The sequence below is a fragment of the Cercospora kikuchii genome, assembly GCF_019650295.1.
Source record: "Cercospora kikuchii DNA, contig_00003, whole genome shotgun sequence".
Classification (NCBI taxonomy): Eukaryota; Fungi; Ascomycota; class Dothideomycetes; order Mycosphaerellales; family Mycosphaerellaceae; genus Cercospora; species Cercospora kikuchii.
This window is the reverse complement of record NW_025408584.1, coordinates 3,926,576-3,945,218: the sequence shown is the minus strand read 5'-3', so window position 1 is coordinate 3,945,218 and position 18,643 is coordinate 3,926,576. Positions and strand designations below refer to the sequence as shown.

The window sequence follows — 18,643 nt, the reverse complement described above, 5'->3', positions numbered from 1 at the left end:
GGAGGAAGTTGTGATTCCAGCAATGGCGATCGCATGTCTTCTTGCCCTACAGTCTCCATGCCACCCACCATTACCTACAGAGGTTGAATCGCAGGAAGGCGCATCCATTGTCGGTGATGTCGTCTCAGTCGTAGCTGGCGGGCTTCAGTACAACGCAGAACGCGCCGCCACAAGGTGCGGAGCTACATTGGAATCGACAAGGACATTTGACATCGTCGGCGTCTGAAGGTCCGGCAGTTGTTGCTTGTGATGAAGTGTTGGACGCAAGATCATTCGACTGGGCCGCAGGCGACATCGTCTCGGGTCGTGATGCCAAGACACGCAGGGTAACTGCCTCTCATCCTTGAGCATCACCTTCTGCCGACCGAGCGCATCTCCGACCACTTCGCTTCGCCGTCTCGATGCAGTACGACTGATGCCACCGCGATGGTTGTCCACAAAGTCAACATGGGAAACCCAACTTATGCCACACTGACCGAACGCAGGCCGTTCCAGCCGGTTCCTGTAGAGAACCATCCGTGGTGCGGCACGAAATTCAAGCGACAGTCGAGTGGGGACCCGTCTACGGCACATCCATACTAGCATCGGCGGGCTTCCCCAGCTAGTTGTGTGCAAAATCGCGCCTCATCCAACCATATCTCGTCGGAAGCCAGGGTAACGACGCACGCTTGCGACACGATGAGAAATGCGACGCCGTATCGTAAAACGTCAGCGAGACGGGAGAAGGCGCGCGTCTACGAAACCGCGCCGTTAGGCGATCAGGTTCAAGCGCTCGAGATGGAGAACCTTATGGTCTATGGGACCTTGGCGGCTAAGGAAGGGCCATAACTTGTTGGCCTCAGCCCCTCCATAAGTGGACTTATGGGTCAAGGCTGGTAGAGGATCCGCCGGGATACATCACTTCTCCTGGTTCTCGACCACGAGGGCCATGGATCATGCCGCATTTGATGTGCAATTTCTGCAAATACTCGCAACATATACCTCGCGTCCTTCTCGGCAGCGTGTGATGGCTCTCCGTACCGTGGTCACGTTCGGGGAGCAGACTCCATCAGTGCCTTGGCCGCCACGCGCTGCGGCCTCAACCGCTCGCCAGCCGATTGTCACAGGGAATATTCGCCTCGTGGCACCGCGATCTTGAGAAGTATATAATGACCTGACTCTCGCCCTCTTTACCACACCTCTCCTGTCTTCACCACTTCTTCACTCTTTTTCACTCCTTAACAGCTCACAGGCTTTCCTTTGACAGGATCGCCATTTCACTCCTTAACAGGTAGCCACCACCACAAGCTCATCGCGAGCACCGACACGACCGTCTCGACGACGCACAAATCGATACAGTAGCTTCGATTGCAACTTACGACTACATTCATTATGGCTGTCATCTCTAAAATTATCTGCCTCAGCGCGATGCTGATGGCTGCGCCAAGCGCGCTTGCAGCCCCTGTGATACGCGCCGAGAACTGCGACTTTGGCGCGACTACTCCTGCAGGCTGGACTGACGGCATGCAGTCGCAATGGTGTGGCATGATCAACAACGAAGTCGCCGGTCTCAAAATGAAGGAGGACTTGACTACAGTACGACCTATGGTCGAGGCTCAATTCAAGCAGGCCGGTATCTCATGCTCACCGGATTCTGCGTTCCCAAATATCGACAACATGATGCAGGATCCGTCTGCACGCGCTGCCATGTCTCAAATGAAGGCCAACTACCCAGCTTTCGGTTCCATGGACTTGACACCCGAGGACATCAAGAAGGTGTACGCCGACGCCATCAAAACCGCTTGCACAAAGACCGGCGTGCCTGAGGATATGATGGTCAAGATCATTTGGATCGAAAGCAAAGGTCACCCCCTCGTCTACGGTGGTCTGACGCAAATGGATTACGTTGCGTGGGGACAGATGGCCGAGCAAGACGCATCTCTCAAGAACCGCTACATGCCCGGTGACAACATCGTCGCTTCTGCCATGTACCTCAAGGGCAAGAAGGACGCCAACGGAGGTGACTGGGAGACGGTGTACCGAAACCACTACCAAGACCCAAATGCTGCCTCTTACTAAGTGCTGAAATCGGGCGACGGCACAAGTCATCAATTCTTGCTACTGCTGCTCTCCTGGTATGATCGAGCGCATCCACAGCACAGACGAAGGACACACCAGAGTCACCAACGACACAAACATTCGTTTTCATACACTTTCGATTCTTGATACCCGAACCAACTTTTTCCGCATCTTTCACTCAAGCTTTCTTACAGTGGTACTTGAGTGAAACGATTGCCATGATGGAAGGTACGACTTGGGACGAACAATAGGCATTTTTGGGACGGGGAATTTGCATATATTGCATTCTTCACGATTGAATGATTTGGACACTTCATGAGGGTGGAAAAAGACGAGAAAGGATAGACGGGAGAGGCATATCCGATCGCTTCCCTTTGTTGAATAAATCACTTTGCCTCTCCAATTCTATCAAGTTCCTTCCATCTCTGTCATCGTCTGCGTGCTCATCAACGCACCTCGTAGCTGCTCTACCTTGACGTCCATGCCAGATCCCAAGCAACGACAAGTCACCCAATAAATGTTCTTCTCACCAAGAAGCCCTCACCTCGCGTCAAAATTTCCATCAACGTCATTGCGCTCGTTTCAGCCTTTCTCTCTCTCCCCTTGGCACTTCTGTGTTGGTCGTCGTCATCATACCATACCCTTTCCGCACTATACCTCCGATCCGAAATTGAAGGACGTGCCCACGTGCAATCCCTGCTCAGAGCGCACGCGGGGAATTTTCGGTTAGGGCAGACTGTGGACAACAGCAGACGTCAGCCCTTTTCGTTGCAGCTTTGTTCCTCGTTCGGAGGGTCTCGTGCCGTTTGCCGAGTTCTTGGAGATTCGCGTCCTGCGTATTCGCTCGGGCTCGTTTGGTTGCCGGTTTCTCTGAACGAGAGGAAGAAGTGGAGGAGGGTTGAGAATTTCTTGTAAAGGGGCGAGTGTGACAGGCAGGAGCGAGTGCACTCAGATGCTAGAAGGGGAACGATCGTGACAGCTCTTGCGCTGTTCTGGGTCATTCGCTCTGCTGACAGAGCATTTCATAGAGGTATCTATCAACGATGAAAAAAAAACAATGCTACAATAAGATTCAGTTCGTGATGTTGATGTCGCTTTCGCGCGGCCGTGATTGTTGATGTTGGGTAGTAAGAAGAGGCAATCAGAGTGAGATGCAACACAATATGTCCTTTCCTGTTCCTGCTCGCTCTGCCCGCTGCAGTGCAGTGAAAACGCCATTTCCGTGTCCGTGCTGTCTGTCGACATGCAGATGATCCTTTCCCTTCCTTTCACCAGAATAAAAAAGAATGCCATATTCAATCAATCTATCGTCATCCTTTGCGGAACAACTCCGAGTGGATGTGGAGGGCCATTGATATCGTCGCCGGCCCATTTGCCGTCTGCCAATTCTCCAGAGTTGGGCACCTTCCTTCGCTGGATGTGTGGCTTCAAACCTTTGTTGAAGTTCATCATGCACACAATTGCGGTGCCGATGGTGACAACGAGGAGCAGGAGTGTCAACACGGCGAACGTGGTGAGTGACGATCGCGCTGCCTGGTAATCCTTTTCTCGCGCGGGAGTGTACATCCTGACCAGCTTGAAGATGAAGTAGGCCATTGCAGCAAAGTAGATGACGATGATGCAGAATTGGCCAACGTAGCTTTCTTTGCGGTTGAAGTATGCTGCAAGGAGCAGAATGATGATGGTGATGGGAATGGCCGCGATGGTGAGGTAGAACTCGGAATCCGATGTTCCCGTCACTACGACGACGAATTGTACTGTGAAGCCGAGGAAGAAGAAGAAATCAAACTTCAGCAAGGCGATGTAAATCTGATGATCATGTTAGTGACAAAGTATTATGCGCACAGGCCAAAGGTCGTACCTGGTAGGTCAGATATCGCCTCTTCAATCGCAAATCAGCGGAGATGTGCTTGTAGATGGTCCAGGCGAATTCGTTGTACAGCTTCCAGGCCACAAATGACAGCAGCACGGTGCCCAATGCTATCACACACGGTGCGGCGACCAGGAATGGCCTGAGCTGCCTCCAGGTATCATCTTCGATTTGGCCCCTCCCGAGCAATTCTTGCACGGCCTCGTCGACCTGATCCATTTGCACGGACGAGTAGATCAACATTCCGACATTGTAAATGCATATCCCGATGACCTGAATCGTGTTTTTCAGTCTGAGCGCGTCCCATGCCAGGACGAGTTCGTATATGAAACCGAAGATAAACAGCGCAAGATAAGTCGGGATGGTGTAGGTCGCTGAAGGTCGCGATGCGCCGGGCTCGTTGCTTATCTCCAAGCTCGCCTGGAATTCGCCAAAGACGTAGACTTCTAGGGCCAGACTGGCGATGGCCTGGACCAGGACGATGAGCATGAAGGCCCATGTCCATCGTGTATTGGGTATATACATTCTGCCGCACTTTCTGCTTCTGCCGGGTGTGGAGTTGATCACGTTGCGAGTGGCCAGGCCCTGACGATCATGGTATCCGCCAGGCTCGTAGGCGGCGCTGGGGTCGGGGTTGTATATGGGTGGGCGCTGCGACGAGAAGGAGTGGCCGTGGAGCGGTTGATATGACGAGTCTTGACCTCCCAGCAGGCTGGTGCGATGTTTGTGTTTGGAAGACGTGGTGGGCGAAGGAGAGGGCGCCGTGTGCGCCCGATCTCGGTTTAGCGAGTGATCGGGTGATGGTTGTGTTTGAGCGAATGTCTGCGGCAGGAGAAGTCCCCTAACGCTGGTGAGGCTGTGGACTCGGTCTGGCTGCTTGGGTCGAGGTGGCTCGCCCGATTACGAAGAGCGCGGCCTTGGCCCGCCAGCAGAATAGGCGCAGCGTCACACGCCGAAGGATACTTTGCGACCAGCTCAGGGCGCAGGCGCAGTAGCGGCAGGACGAGAGTGCAGCGCGCGAGTTGGGTGTGCAACTGCGACGGTGACTCGAGACGACCAACGATTCGCGCGGCCCCGCTGGTGATGTCGTCTGTCGCGGGTAGGCGCTGGGTGGAATGTTGCCTCAGACTGCACTGTTCGTTTCACCACGTCCTCCGCTCGCTGGTAGGGCTGTCGAGCGTTGGGCCTCGGATTGGGGTGGAATAAGCTTCAGCTGACACTTTTGCTAGCGGGCACGGGATGGCGTGGTGGCGGTGCGTATGCGAAAGTAGCAATATGCAGTCGGCGGCGCTGGAGGAGGAGGGCGGAGTTGCAGTGGGCGTCTGCGTGGTGATTATGGGAGACAAGTAGAGACAGAAGATGCAGTGGGTCAGCAGCACTCGGCCTTCGTGCCAGCGTCGTGGCCATGCTCGCGGTCGCGCCTGGTCCCCTGTTCCAAAGAGGCAGCGCTAAGCCCGCCAATGCTTGTGGCGCAGACGGAGAAGCGCGAGGCCGCCCGCTGAAAATAATGCCATGCACATGCACTCCCAACAACGCGACACCACAACATCGCGTGTACAGCAGTGCACCTTATTCCGGTCAGTCTACTCCTCCTCTCCCACCTCTCCTCCACCAACCCATCATGATGATCATGTACATAACCTTAGAACCGTTGCGAATGACTCTTCGGAGACTGATCGTAGACACTCCATTTCTGACTATCCACCACCATCTGCCTTCATGCAGCGTTTCTACTCTGTACACAGCACATACTGACAGAGTAACAGTAGATAATGTCCAAAGAAGTTCTTACTCGTCGTCTCAGACCTTACCTGTTCCACGCCTTCCAACGTGCCCACCCCATTTCTGCAACGCGTACCATCTCGTCTTCAGCCCCCCATCTTGCAAAGCAGCCGCAGTCTGACGTGACGCATGATTATCAAAAGAGAGTAGCCCAGTTGGAAGCTCGCAAACCCAAAGCAGAATGGTATCCCAGAATAGGCAAAATCGCGCCAGTACGAGGTCTCGGTGAGCGCAGGATATCGAGGCGCACCATAGAACAGCATGGGAGTCAGCTGCAGCCGGGCGAGACATACAAGGAAGGCGCGTCTTCTGAGGGCTTCATCTTGGCTGGTATGGTATATGCTCAGAGAGCAGCGGCGACAAATCTGATCAATCGCAGGACGCATCAACACCATTCGCACAGCTGGCTCCAAGCTCGTATTCGTTGACATCGCAGTCGGTGACGGCACAATACAAGGCGTTGTTCAATTGAGCACACTGCAAGAACGCAACCCGCACACCACGATTGACTCTTTCAAAGCCTTCAGCAAGACTGCCAGGAAAGGCGACTCATGGTTGGTGAAGGGACAAATTCATCGCACCGAACGAGGTGAGCTGTCCATCCTGGCTACACAAATTCCTACTCTGCTGTCGCCTTCACTACATCAAATTCCCGAATCACTCGAAGATGCAGAAGCACGAGCAAGAAATCGCCATGTCGACATGCTCGTCAATCCGGAAGCGATCGAAACAATCAAGGTGCGGCATCAGATTGAGGCCAAGATGCAAGACTTTTTCAACAGACTAGGCTTCACCAAGGTCACAACACCACTATTGAGTTCTATGGCTGGCGGAGCAACAGCGCGACCCTTCGAGACTGTGGCCACCGAATTATCTGACGAAACGCTGAATCTTCGCATTGCGCCCGAGCTTTGGCTGAAACGCTTGATTGTCGGTGGGATGGACAAAGTGTACGAAATTGGACCGGCTTTCCGCAACGAAGGCGTGGATGCCACTCACAACCCGGAGTTCAACATCTGCGAATTTTACCAAGCGTATGCTACCCTTGAGGATCTCATGCAGACCACGACGCAGCTGCTTTACGCCTTGAACGAACACATCTATGAGCTCCGAGAGCAGAAAAAGCTTCAACACTTGAATCATGTTGACCTCAATTCAACTACATCCTCTCCTGAACGCAACCTCAACTGGCCAACCACATTTCCTACAGTCGAATTCATACCAGCGCTCGAAGAAAAGCTCAGCATCTCGTTCCCGGACCTCCAAAGTTCCAATGCACATTCACAAATCCTCGAAATCTTTACCCAGTACGGCCTCTCCATCCCATCGAATCCAACTCTTCCCAGGCTCCTCGACGCCCTTGCAGCAGAATACGTGGAACCTTTATCATCAACACAGCCTGTCTTCATCTCCCATCACCCAGCCTGCATGTCCCCTCTATCCAAACACTTTGTCTGTCCCAAGACTTCCCAAATCGTCGCGGCCCGCGCGGAGCTCTTCTACCAAGGTCGCGAGTACGCCAACATGTACGAAGAAGAAAACAGTCCGTTTGAGCAGAGGCGCAAATTTGAGGAACAGATGCAATTGAGGGACGAGGGGAAGGATAAGGAGGCGATGAAGTTGGATGAACAGTACTTGCGGACCTTGGAATGGGGTTTGCCTCCCACGGGTGGTTGGGGATGTGGTGTTGATCGCTTGGTTATGTTGTTCAGTGGGAGGGAGAGGATGGGTGATGTCTTGGCCTTTGGAACGCTGAGGAATGTGGTTGGGTTGGGGAAGGTGTGAGTGAGTAACTAGCAAGCAGGAAGGCAGATGAGCGAGTTCCAGCGCACTCTGAACTGTGGACCGCAGCGGGCTTTGTGGTGATCTCCACTCATTGCGCGTGAACTCAAATTCTGCAGGAGACAACCCGGGACCTCCACTCGCCACACCGAATCTCCATTCTTTCTCAGACCCCATGTCGGTGGAGTCTAGAGCTCTTCGGCCACACGCGTGGCCGCTGAACGCGCCACTTTACTGGAGCTGATGGTGGAAATCCATGGAATAGCGGAAATCGCGCGAGCACAACGGAGCAAAGTATGCGCGTTCTCTGATAGCTCTCTGCAACGCAGTCGGTCATCTTCGTCAAGCCGAGCAGCAGAGCACGGGCAATTCTTTCGGAGACAACCAAAGCATTGGCGATCACTTGTGCGGTTGACAGTCGAGTCCGAGAAACTTTCACAGGACAGTTCAATTGTAGTTCAAGCTTTGGTAGCAGAGACTCCATCAGAACGTCGGAGAAAGATGTGTCGACACTGCTGTTCTTTAGAGTGCCTCTTAGGGTGGATTTTCCCATGTGTTCAACTCGTCGACAGAAACGTCCACCTCCTATCTGAGAAAGAGACACCTGATCTGAAGTACAAGATACATGCAACATGCCACGATGGCTCAGACAACTTTTTAGGTCGCTACCATGACTCTTCGCTACGCTGGGAAGCAGGGCATCCATTACTTACTTGGAGCAAGCGGCGTTTTCTCTCGACAGTCTTGACCTTAATTGTCCTATTTCAGACATGGCTTTGTGGCACGACTTTTACAATAGCTAACCGTGGGAGCTGCGAAGTCCCACTTCTTGCAGAGTGAGGCAAAGTTCTTGGTGATACAAGCCGTTCAATATGGTATGATGCTCAACTAATCTCGCTCATCACTTCCAGATCGCCTTCACTTCTCATCCTCACACCCCATCCTCCTCAACCTCCCACCCCGTCACCAACTCCTCCACCACCTCTCTTATTCCCTCATCCTCCTCACCACCCTCCTCAGCTACCCCAACCAACCTCTCTACAACCCTCCCCTTCTCCTCACTCCAAACCTCCTCCTCACTAACGCCCCAAACCCCCCAAAAATGCTCCCAAATACACCTCTCAACCTCCCTCACCCACCCCCTCTGTTCTCCACACTGCCTCACCAAAACCTCCACATACTCCCTCCTCGTCTCCTCCCTACAATACTCCACCGCCATCAAATCCGACCCCAAATCATCATACTCCTCCAAGTCACCCCATTTCTCCAACACAGCTTTCGTCGTCTCCTCATCAACTTGCATCGCATGCTCATGCAAAAACTTGATATTCCTCCGGAGACGAAATTGTAATTCTCGACTGACTCGTTCGAGGAAACTTACCAGATCTATTTGTGTATCCGCTGGAATGGTATCCAAGTGACTGAGATCCTGGTCGTGGATAGCGAGAGCGACATTATCGATGTAGGGAAAAGGAGGAGGGAAGCGTTGTGTCTTTTCCTCGCTTTCAGTTTCTGTTTCGGACGTCTCCTCCAAGAGGCGTTGAGTGAGTTGTGCAAGTCGTTCTGGGTGGCGGAAGTGAAGGACCACGATTCTGCTCTTCGCTTTGTTCTTCTGTCTCTTGTTGGTCTTTGGCTCGCGAGTTTGGGAGGGCGCCATTGTGCTGGGTGTCTGTCGAGTTGATGAAGTTCAAATCGAGAAGATTTTATGACTCGTGGAAGGGAGTACTCGAGTAGGTGAGCTCGAATGTGCCAACGCGCAAGATGAACGGCATAAAGAGGTGACGAGCGCGAAGTCTCATTCACCAAGAGAAGAGCAATGTGGCCCAGAGTCATCAGTTGTAGCAAGCCATGTGGGTGACTGCGAAGAGCTATTTCTGTAATGTTCCAGAAAGGCAACGATGACGATACCGTATGTTTGCTGCATGCTGACCGTTGCCGAGAACAAGTGAGAGCTGAGGCAAAGAGAGAAGTGAAGCGAGGAGATTCTCGTAGTAGGAATTATTTCTTCTTCAGCCAAGTGCATGGCCTATGGGTATGGACAAGACACTAGCTCTATAATCGTGAGGCAACGGCCGATATCCAGTGCAACTGCACCCGTCAGCTCAACCTGTCAATGATCCTGCAAAGCCGTCCTTGATGGTACGGCAAACGCCATATCGCCATGCTAATGTTGTAACAAACCTCTTGCTTCCTGTGATCCTACACTTCCTTGACCCACTTCCGTAGAGATCCTCTCACTCTCCAAATGCGCCTCAAACGCCTGGCAGACCTGCGCTCCTAAACCTCCGTCAAAGTACCGGATTCAGCCAACATCCTGACCCTTTCGCGCATCGTCTCGAACTTTTTGATCGCTTCAGCGTGTTTGTCCCGTCCCATGATCCAGGCTTCGCGTGATATTCTCTCTTCTTCGACCGAACGTGCGTAGCTACCGAATCCTCCAATACCGCTGACAGTGTCGCCACTCTGCTGTAGCCACGTGAAACCATCACTCCTAATGCGGTCTTCTGCCTCCTTCTCAAAGGACGCAAAGTGCTCGAGATACGTCTTGTTCCAAGTGTGAAAATCAACAAGGTAACTCGCAAAAGAATTGGTGTACGCAATCCAGCTTGCCTTGCTGAGTCTCGTTGGTCCTTCCGGCACGGCTGGTGCCGGCTTCGCAAGCAGTCTCGGTAGACGTGTGTTCTCTGTGGGAATCGCTGCCGATGCTTTCGAAGCGAAAGGCAGACTAGACCCCAGGTCGTTCATATCCTTCAGCCCATCGTTGCCCCTAGCAAATGGCTCCGTGTGGCGTAGGTCATCCAAATTCACATTGAAGCTCGTTTCTCCAGCAGACTTGCGCTCAGCTCGGCGTGTTGAGCTTGAGGTCGGTCGATGTTGCTTCGTCTGCTGTTGCGATTGTTGTTGCCGCCACTCCGATGGTTCCACTGAGTACAGGCGAGGTTCTTTCGCAGTCGCTTGTTGTGATGGGGTACCCTGTGTTGCGGGAGCCGTCTTATCTGCTTGTGGAGGCGTGTCAATGTCCATGGCATCGCCCTCTTCGACCGGTACAGTGCTGGTTACAGGACGACCAGTCTTATCCACCTCAAACACAACGTCCTCGTCGTCTTGTATCACATGGGGGTGTTTGGCTGTGCCGTTAGTCTTGGTGGCACGGCTGCCCCTCCTGCTCGTCGCTGCTGTCGAAGCAGGAGGATTCGGTGGTGGCGGAGGCCAAGCAAACGCACCACCGTCGCTGAAGGTTTTCTGCCATGCTTCAGGACTGAAAGGAGTACTTGGGCCGGGCAACGACGTATCACTTCCATTTGGTCGGGGCATAGATGGCATAGGCGATGCGCGTGCACTGGCGGGCGTGGAGTCCGTGGTTGCCGCACGCTGGCCGCGCCTGGATGATGTCCGATGAGTTGGAGACGGACGCCGGGTGTTCGGATTCGTAAAGTAGTCTCCAGATCCCTCGAATTTGCCATGGAAGCCGTTTGGTGAGAAATTAGTGTTTATTTCTTCCACGCTGCGGCTCTTGCCAGGCGTCTGTTTGAATGTGTCGCTGTCGATAGGGAATGAGAAACTGTTGTGCGAAAGTTTGTCGTCAGCAAGCTTCTTAGGAGAGGCTGCACCGTGAACAGAAAATCGAGCCAAAATATCAGAGAGACAGGCATCGAAGCTTGCATTGCCGGTCGTGCCTTCATTGCGTAGCGCTGCAACTGCAGCTTTGAACAAGGTGATATCGAGCTGGTTGAGCTGCTCGATATCGGCAAGTTGCCTCTTCGTGAGCTCTGTCCGGAGAGCTGCAAGAGCCAGTTCTTCGACAGATGGTTGCATTACCAGCAACGCTGTGGCAGCAGCACTTCTGCGAGCTTCGGTGGTAGTCGTAGGGTTGGAACTATTGGCATCAGGGGATATAAATACGCTTCGCCCAGTTGCGGGCGAAACTGAACTCGGCATTGCCCATGATGGAACGCTGGTTTTGCTGGGCTTACCACCCTTCGCAAAACCAGCTCCAAATTGGGATGCGATCCAAGTTCGGCGATGAAAAGACGACGGGGTTGAAGAGGAATGAAGGGAAGGGGTTTCATACATGTTTGCGCTTTTCTTGCGCTCCTGCATGCTCGGTTGCTCGCTGTCAGTATGGGCTGCTGCATCGTTCCCAGGCGCTGGAACACGTCCGTTCTTGGTGAACAATCGACTGGGCGGCTTCGGGGTCTTAATGTTTCTAGCCGTAGGACCACCATGTTGAGCGGTATTCGATGTTGTACTGGGCTGCGCTGGCGGAGGCATCTCTTCGGGTGTTTCCGTGAGATCTTCGTCCTCGGAAGACTGTTGTGAGTCTGAACTTGACTCGCTGTACATTCCGGCGGCAAAGCCATTGCCTTTCCTATTATTTGTAGGGCTGCTGGCATCGGCCTGTTTTTTTCTCGTCGCTGGATCGACACTTCGAGCTCGTGTAGAGGAACTCTTGGCGCTCTCTGGCGATAGTTTTGTCGTGTCCTTCACACTTGCCGAACGTCGTAGGTTCTCGGCATTGAAAGCGGTCTTCTCGCCAATATACGACGAATAAGGCGTACTCGTTCGATTTCCTTCGGCATACGGCGCGTCCTCATTCGAGCTCCTACTCTTAAAGGGTCGCAGAGGGTCCGCAAATGGTCGTTGTGCAGTCGTCGGCGACGTTGGCGACTGTGTGGCAGAGGCTGGCGGTGGTCCAGGAGGTGGCGGAGGATAGCCATTGCGCCCATAGTCGTCCGATTTGTGGCGATTCACATAATGGCTTGACTGCGGTGCTGCTCGCTCGTCTGAGCCTGGTGCATTGGGATCGAACCCTCCAGGTCTTTTTGGCGTCGCAGGGGGCTGTTTGCGCTGAGCCTGTTTCCTGACTCCGGGCTGACCAGCATTATTCTTTTGAAAAGCTTGCCATGCTGATTGATGATTCGCGGCCTCTTCTGGGTTTGGACCTCCGCTCTTGCCGTACCGCATGCCAGCTCGTATCTGCTCTTCCGTTGGCATCTTTGTGTCTTGTCGAGCAGCGCGTGGCCGAGCTGACGTCGGAGCAGCGCCTGGTGTGGGCGGCTGCGGTGATCGTGGAGGTGCTTGCCTCGGCGGCACGTCTGGAGGAGGTGGGCGTGGCGTTGTGTTTGGCTGCTGCATGTTCTGCCATGCACGAAACTGCTGAGTTCGTTCTGCAGCTGGATCTTTCCTGGGAGGCACGTTTGCACGCGGGAAATTGGTAAATCTGTCAGCACCGGTGGGTTGAGGGCCTGCCGCGGATGCTCCTGGCCTCTGCCATGTCCCAGGCTGAGTTCGCCTTGGTGGAGGGGGAAAATCCGATCGTGCCGCATAAGGGTTGCCAGTCGTGGGCGCACTGGGCTTGGTGAAGGACGACGGGTATAGTCCCACTTTCCGTCGGTCTGCATCGTACTTCGCCTTCGTAGTCGGATCACTCAGAATCTCGTTCGCGGCCTGTATGGCCTGAAATCGCGGCACGCATTCCTCCTCTCTGCCCGCGTTGCGATCGGGGTGGAACTGCAGGGCGAGCTTTCGGTAGGCTTTGCGCACATCATCGACGGATGCGGTCGTGGGAAGGTCGAGGTCCTGGTAGTCTGCGAGTGAGGTGTGGTTAGTGCATGCAACTGGCCACCAGCTGCAAGCCGGACATACAGTTGTGCTTCAGGTCGGGCTTAACCATGATTGTCGATTATGCAGCGGGTCGTTAAGACATGTGGATGTGGCCGAGTGGGGATGGGTGCATCAGGCCGCGCGCAAGAGGCGTGGGTGCGGTTGTCGAGGTGGTGTCACGGCAGACACATTGACTCGCATGTGCAAGTGAAGGGATCTCGTGATCGCGGGTAGTGGCAGCGACTAGAAGGGAAGGCGCAGCGCGTGTGCGTGTGTCGTCGGTCGCGGTGTCTCGGTGGTGCGCGCATATGAGGCAAGAAAGTTGGCGGCGGGGCAGGGTTGAGCGTTGTCTGGTGAGCGAGTTGATGGCGAGGCACTGCTGGAGCTGAGCCCAAATGTCGGCCGTGGCGGGCGCGGCGGCGTTGCGCTCTTCACTGCTCACGCGGTCGGGTGCTGGAGGAGTCGATGCTGCTGGCGCTGGTGCTGGCGGACGGGCGGGCGAGTGCAATCGCGCATCCCACGCTGACGAGTGTTGGACCGTTTGCGAGTGGTGGGTAAACGCGACCCAAGAACGCTGATCGTCGTGACGTTGCCTGCGCCAAAAAAGAAGGTTGATCTGGGCGGCAGTGTCCGCTCGTGGCAATCACAAGCTTCTTCCCCGTCTGCCTTCACGTCTACGACCCGTCTTCCGCACAATTGGTCTTCATCATGCCCGGATTCGACCATACGCACTCGCCCCGGTCTTGAGATCCATTCCAAACCACGTCTGCAGGCCCATCACCATTCTCCGGACCCCATCGCCGAGCTCGAGGACATCTAGATCTTCGTGGCCGTTTCATCACGAATCAGCAAAGCATGCATACCATGTTCAGAGCGCCTCTGTACAGCTCGCTCGAGCTGCCATTGGGTTCGAGCCGACATGGTGACGTGACGACGCATGAGTACTGGCCACCGCTGGGACCACAGAATTACACGCTTTCCACGCTCTGTTCTGCCCGACTTTTACCATTCGTTCGGATGGTCTGAGTCTCTCATGCTGTAACTAATCATTCGACGTTCTTGGCGTCTCGCTGGAAGATCTAGGCTATGGGCAGGAAGTCGCAGTCGACGTCTGCAAGACGTCCCGAACGGCCTCCTTGGCCTGCCGGCTTGTTCATGCAAATTGTCTGAGAATGGTCGGAGGCGATACACTTCCGAATCACCCTTTCCCCTCATAAAACTACGCATTGCGACTTGATTCCCGGAAGAACGAGAACAAGCGGGCATGAACTATACAAGTCCATGCCACAGAGCAGATCTCACTCTTACTCGAGCTGCACGCATGACGAGTGGCAACAATTGTCCCAGGCCTGCCGCGCCCGCTCGCATGTCTTTCCTTGACAGGCGAGAGCAAGGTGACACAAAACGCGTACACGCCCATAATCCCTACAACTTCCCGACCTTATTCCTGCCGTGGTTCCAGAAATGCTGCGAAGCTCATACTATGAGCTGTGCATATACTCAGTAAGTGCGCGCACGTCTCTCAGCAAGCCTGAAGGGCACACACGGAATCGTCTTTTCGATTTACATAGCGGCTTGCCAAGTCCGCCGTATTCGGTCGCGTACATAGGCATGTTGAGCTGTACATTCATGCTCAACAGCACTATGCCAGGTCTTGTCTCGAATTAGCACCTCTGTAGGTGACTCGTGGTCGCGCACACAGCGTTCTGCAGCACCATTCGCTGGTCGAGCGCGGGCCGCAGCCCTCATCGGACTGCTCGGAAGCAGTTGTGTTCCGCTCTCTGTCAAATCGCATCGACTTCCACGAGTTCCATTGACTATTGCATGTATTCTGCAAGCATTACAGAGAAGAATTGGAACAAGCACTGGCGATCACTAAACTAGAGCAGCATTGGCGCAAAGCATGCTGTTATTTAGCACTCAATGACAAGCCCCTGATGGGGACATGCCCTGTTGTACGATGCATATCCCGGTTCACCACGACCATCTCATCTCCCAGTTTCACGTCGCGTCGGAATGATATGGATACATCCTCTATATTGGTCAGTCGCCAGACCTCGGGCCCAGAGGTATTGGAGTGCTCCCACCGCACATAACAAGACGGAGATGCTGCACCTCCAGGTCACCCGACCTTGCTGACGACGAACGTTCCGATACGGATCCAACTCCAGTTCGAATTCTGGAACGAGGACTTGACATTCTTCAAGGAACATACAATTTACAGAATTTGGAGACAAAAGTCCTATATGATGAAGACCTCATTCTTACTCTCAGCCTGGACACTCTTCGCCGCACAGTCATTCGCTTACTACGTCTTGGATACCGACTTCTTCACTGTCGACACAAATGGCTCGTTCTTCGACAAATTCAATTTCATCAACGAGACAGATCCAACTCATGGAACTGTATCGTACAGAAACTACTCCGACTGTCGAGATCTGAACCTCATCCAGAACACAACAGAGAACATAATCATGCGTGTCGACAGCACAAACGCCCTATCAGGCGACGACGGAAGGCCAAGCGTAAGAATAGAAAGCAAAAAGAAGTTTTACAAAGGCTTGATCGTCGTCGACGTCGACCACATGCCGGCTAGTATTTGCGGTGTATGGTGAGTACAACCTGTCCCATTCTGTCGACGTGCGAGTGGCAACGCGAACTAACTCGTACTAGGCCAGCTTTCTGGACATACGGACCCGACTGGCCCAAAAATGGCGAAATCGATATAATAGAAGGCATCAACCAATTCCAAGCCAACCGTATGACACTCCACACAGCTCCTGGCTGCTACACCAAAAATCAATCAACATATTCTCAACAATATTCCGGGTCTCTCTTATACACAAACTGCACCGCAGGCACAGGCTGTTCCATCGGCACTCTCGAAACCAACACCTACGGCGACGGCTTCAACGCAATCGGAGGCGGAATCTACGCAACCGAATGGACAGAGAAATATATCTCGATCTACTTCTTCCCGCGAGACCTCTGCGAACAAAATGATATTATCGCTGGACCCCTCGGGAAAAATCCCGACCCAAGCACATGGGGCATACCGCTAAGTCGCTTCGATCTGACATGCAACATCGAAAGGAACTTCCGAAACCACAGTATCGTATTCGATACGACTTTCTGCGGAGACTGGGCCGATGGAGCAAATCAATGGAACTCGACAATCCCAGTCAACACGACTTGGCCACCGTACGCGACAACAAACTCTGGCTCTTGGCTACAAAGTGGGAAGAAACACGGTTTTGGACCATATTTTGCGTCGAATTCGACTTGTGCGGCGAAGACGGGGATGATTTGTAAGGATTGGGTGAAGAAGCGTCCGGAGGCGTTTAAGGAGGCTTATTGGAGTGTTAACGCGTTGAGGGTTTATCAAGAGTATGATGGGTTGTCGAGTTATGCGGATGCGCCGGGGTCTTTGCTGGATGTGGATGTGGAGGTTGATGTTGATTTGTCGTTGGGGAGTGGTGAGGATGAACAGCAGGATGAACACGATCAACGGCAGGAGGAGCAGGGAAATCAACAGCAGGAAGAAGATCCTTCGAGTCTTCTGGATAGAGAGGCATCGCCGCATGATGAGCCAGAAGCTCCTAAGCATGGTCATTTCGGGCATCATAAGCACAAGCACCGGCATTAGACTTCTGAGTGAATGTTATCATTCTTGTAGAACTGTATAGTGGCATGTTATGTGAAAAGTCCACGAACCAACAGGACAAAGTTGCAGAGTACTGCGTCAACAGCAGGTCTTGTGCTGCAAAAACAGTGTTTGTCGACAATTTACGTCCGAAGACAAGAAGTTTCTGGCGATAGCCATCCAAAATCTTCACTGCCCTCTTAGCATGTGACAATTAGAAAGTTAGTTATGCTTGACCTGCTGCAGCACAAAATTCACCTGCACTTCAGCACTTCTTCAACGGTCGCGTGAGGCTAGACCGCACAACAAAACTCACCCTGCTGATCAGGTGGCCACCACGAACACCCTTCATTATGCCCGGACAGCGTCGCTACGCTTTCTCAACGCCAGACACAAGCCTTCTGTCGCCGCAAATACATTACGACACCGGCGCAATGCGACTGGGATCCACTGAGGCGCGGTTCGATGCGTTCGAGTCCAAGGCTTTTCGCGCGAGGCAGTTACCGCGTGTTCAGGAGTCATCGAGGCGACTGGATGCCGTCGCTAGTGATGGGGTCCCTGAGTCGTGGTATGACGAGAAGGAAGTGAAGGTTTGGAGAATGCCACAGAGAGTGGTGGGCAATCGTAACCAAGGCAGCGTCCAGCTTGGTCCAGTTTCCAGAGCTGGGCATCGAGGCCACACAATGCCGCTCGAAACTATTCCGGAGATATACATCGAAATGGCGAGTCCAGTGCCGGTGCGACTTTCTCTCCATGCCAAAGATTCGGCGCGGCGGAGTCTGAAAAGGAAGTGTCAGAACGAGTTACAAAACGAACAGCCACCGGCTCAACGCCTCCAGCTTGACTTGACAGCACAAGAGCAAGGAAGCCTTCAAGGCCGGCAGTTGTCGATTCCGCGGTTGCAACGCCCGTGGAATATGGACACAAGCCGCGACGAACATGGAGACATATGTCGACCAAGAGCCGTGCGCACGATACAGAAAACAGTTCCACTTTTGTCGCACGGGGCCTTTTCTCTTCTGCCGAATCCATTCCCAGGCGACTCGCGTTCTGGAGCGATGCGAATGCAACCTTCATCAGCAGCGATGCACTCACAGGTGACAATTCCGACCTTTGACACTCAGCGCACGACGATATTTCCTCCACTCCTTCCAACTTACCACAAAGCATCTCCGCCTCCATGCGCCCCTCATCTTGCGGACCTGCCAAGCCACCCCAATTTCCTCTATTGGGTCCCTTCGCTCTCGCGCCAGATCTTCGAATGGCTGAATGATGCCAATACGGACTCCACGCAACTTGAGATCCTTGGACTTACCTTCCGCGATTCTGGCAATTCGATCCGCGAACAGTGCAAAGCGCCTGGACCTGGGTACGGAATGAAAGTGACGCGCATGACGATCTCGGACCAAGTCGGCATAGATCGCGCTTACCGCCAGGACAATGCATCGATGACAGATGGTGCTGATTTTCTCGACTGGTTTGTCATCCAGTTTGGCGAACTTGCAGCCCCAAGAGGTCGACCAGCACATTACTGGGTTATGGCATTCCCCGTGTGCGCTGTCACGAAGAGGCATTGTGAACTTATCACCTCGAGACAGCCAAACAATGGAGGCGCGATTGGGACGAGCAAAATGTACAGAACGACTTGGACACTGGGTCGAACGAATCGCTTGCCTCTATTGCACGGGAGTGGAGTGAGGGAGGCATATCTGCAGAGCTTCTTCAGCGCTTGCATGTTTGGAGCTGGAGTGATTGAGATGGAGAGCTTTGGAGGAGTGTTTGACTAGGTTCTCGGTCAGACGAATGGTCTTGATGACTTGTTTGTGGCTGTACTTGTGACCAGGGAGACGTGTGTGAGCATGGAGAGTCTGACTGCAGAGTATGAAGTGCTGAAGCGCATTCCG

At 53.5% G+C, this 18,643-nt stretch overlaps 7 protein-coding genes across 7 annotated transcripts; 4 read left to right on the top strand and 3 right to left on the bottom strand.

Moving 5' to 3' along the window:
- Positions 1 to 1,371: 1,371 nt before the first annotated feature.
- Positions 1,372 to 2,058, top strand: CKM354_000592400 (uncharacterized protein; the record flags this gene model as incomplete). The annotated part of the gene is made up of 1 exon (XM_044801217.1): positions 1,372 to 2,058. The coding sequence occupies one exon, from the start codon at positions 1,372 to 1,374 to the stop codon at positions 2,056 to 2,058; it is 687 nt and encodes a 228-aa protein (XP_044657152.1).
- A 1,299-nt stretch (positions 2,059 to 3,357) lies between these two features.
- Positions 3,358 to 4,453, bottom strand: CKM354_000592300 (uncharacterized protein; the record flags this gene model as incomplete). The annotated part of the gene is made up of 2 exons (XM_044801216.1): positions 3,358 to 3,867; positions 3,920 to 4,453. 2 exons carry the CDS (start codon positions 4,451 to 4,453, stop codon positions 3,358 to 3,360), a joined length of 1,044 nt encoding a protein of 347 aa, XP_044657151.1.
- A 1,247-nt stretch (positions 4,454 to 5,700) lies between these two features.
- On the top strand, positions 5,701 to 7,495 carry CKM354_000592200 (uncharacterized protein; the record flags this gene model as incomplete). Its single annotated transcript, XM_044801215.1, has 2 exons — positions 5,701 to 6,040; positions 6,090 to 7,495. 2 exons carry the CDS (start codon positions 5,701 to 5,703, stop codon positions 7,493 to 7,495), a joined length of 1,746 nt encoding a protein of 581 aa, XP_044657150.1.
- A 928-nt stretch (positions 7,496 to 8,423) lies between these two features.
- Positions 8,424 to 9,149, bottom strand: CKM354_000592100 (uncharacterized protein; the record flags this gene model as incomplete). The annotated part of the gene is made up of 1 exon (XM_044801214.1): positions 8,424 to 9,149. One exon carries the CDS (start codon positions 9,147 to 9,149, stop codon positions 8,424 to 8,426), a length of 726 nt encoding a protein of 241 aa, XP_044657149.1.
- A 620-nt stretch (positions 9,150 to 9,769) lies between these two features.
- Positions 9,770 to 13,166, bottom strand: CKM354_000592000 (uncharacterized protein; the record flags this gene model as incomplete). Its single annotated transcript, XM_044801213.1, has 3 exons — positions 9,770 to 11,054; positions 11,565 to 13,080; positions 13,139 to 13,166. 3 exons carry the CDS (start codon positions 13,164 to 13,166, stop codon positions 9,770 to 9,772), a joined length of 2,829 nt encoding a protein of 942 aa, XP_044657148.1.
- Positions 13,167 to 15,342: 2,176 nt separating this feature from the next.
- On the top strand, positions 15,343 to 16,742 carry CKM354_000591900 (uncharacterized protein; the record flags this gene model as incomplete). The annotated part of the gene is made up of 2 exons (XM_044801212.1): positions 15,343 to 15,707; positions 15,770 to 16,742. 2 exons carry the CDS (start codon positions 15,343 to 15,345, stop codon positions 16,740 to 16,742), a joined length of 1,338 nt encoding a protein of 445 aa, XP_044657147.1.
- Positions 16,743 to 17,092: 350 nt separating this feature from the next.
- Positions 17,093 to 18,526, top strand: CKM354_000591800 (uncharacterized protein; the record flags this gene model as incomplete). Its single annotated transcript, XM_044801211.1, has 1 exon — positions 17,093 to 18,526. One exon carries the CDS (start codon positions 17,093 to 17,095, stop codon positions 18,524 to 18,526), a length of 1,434 nt encoding a protein of 477 aa, XP_044657146.1.
- Between the last annotated feature and the right edge of the window lie 117 nt (positions 18,527 to 18,643).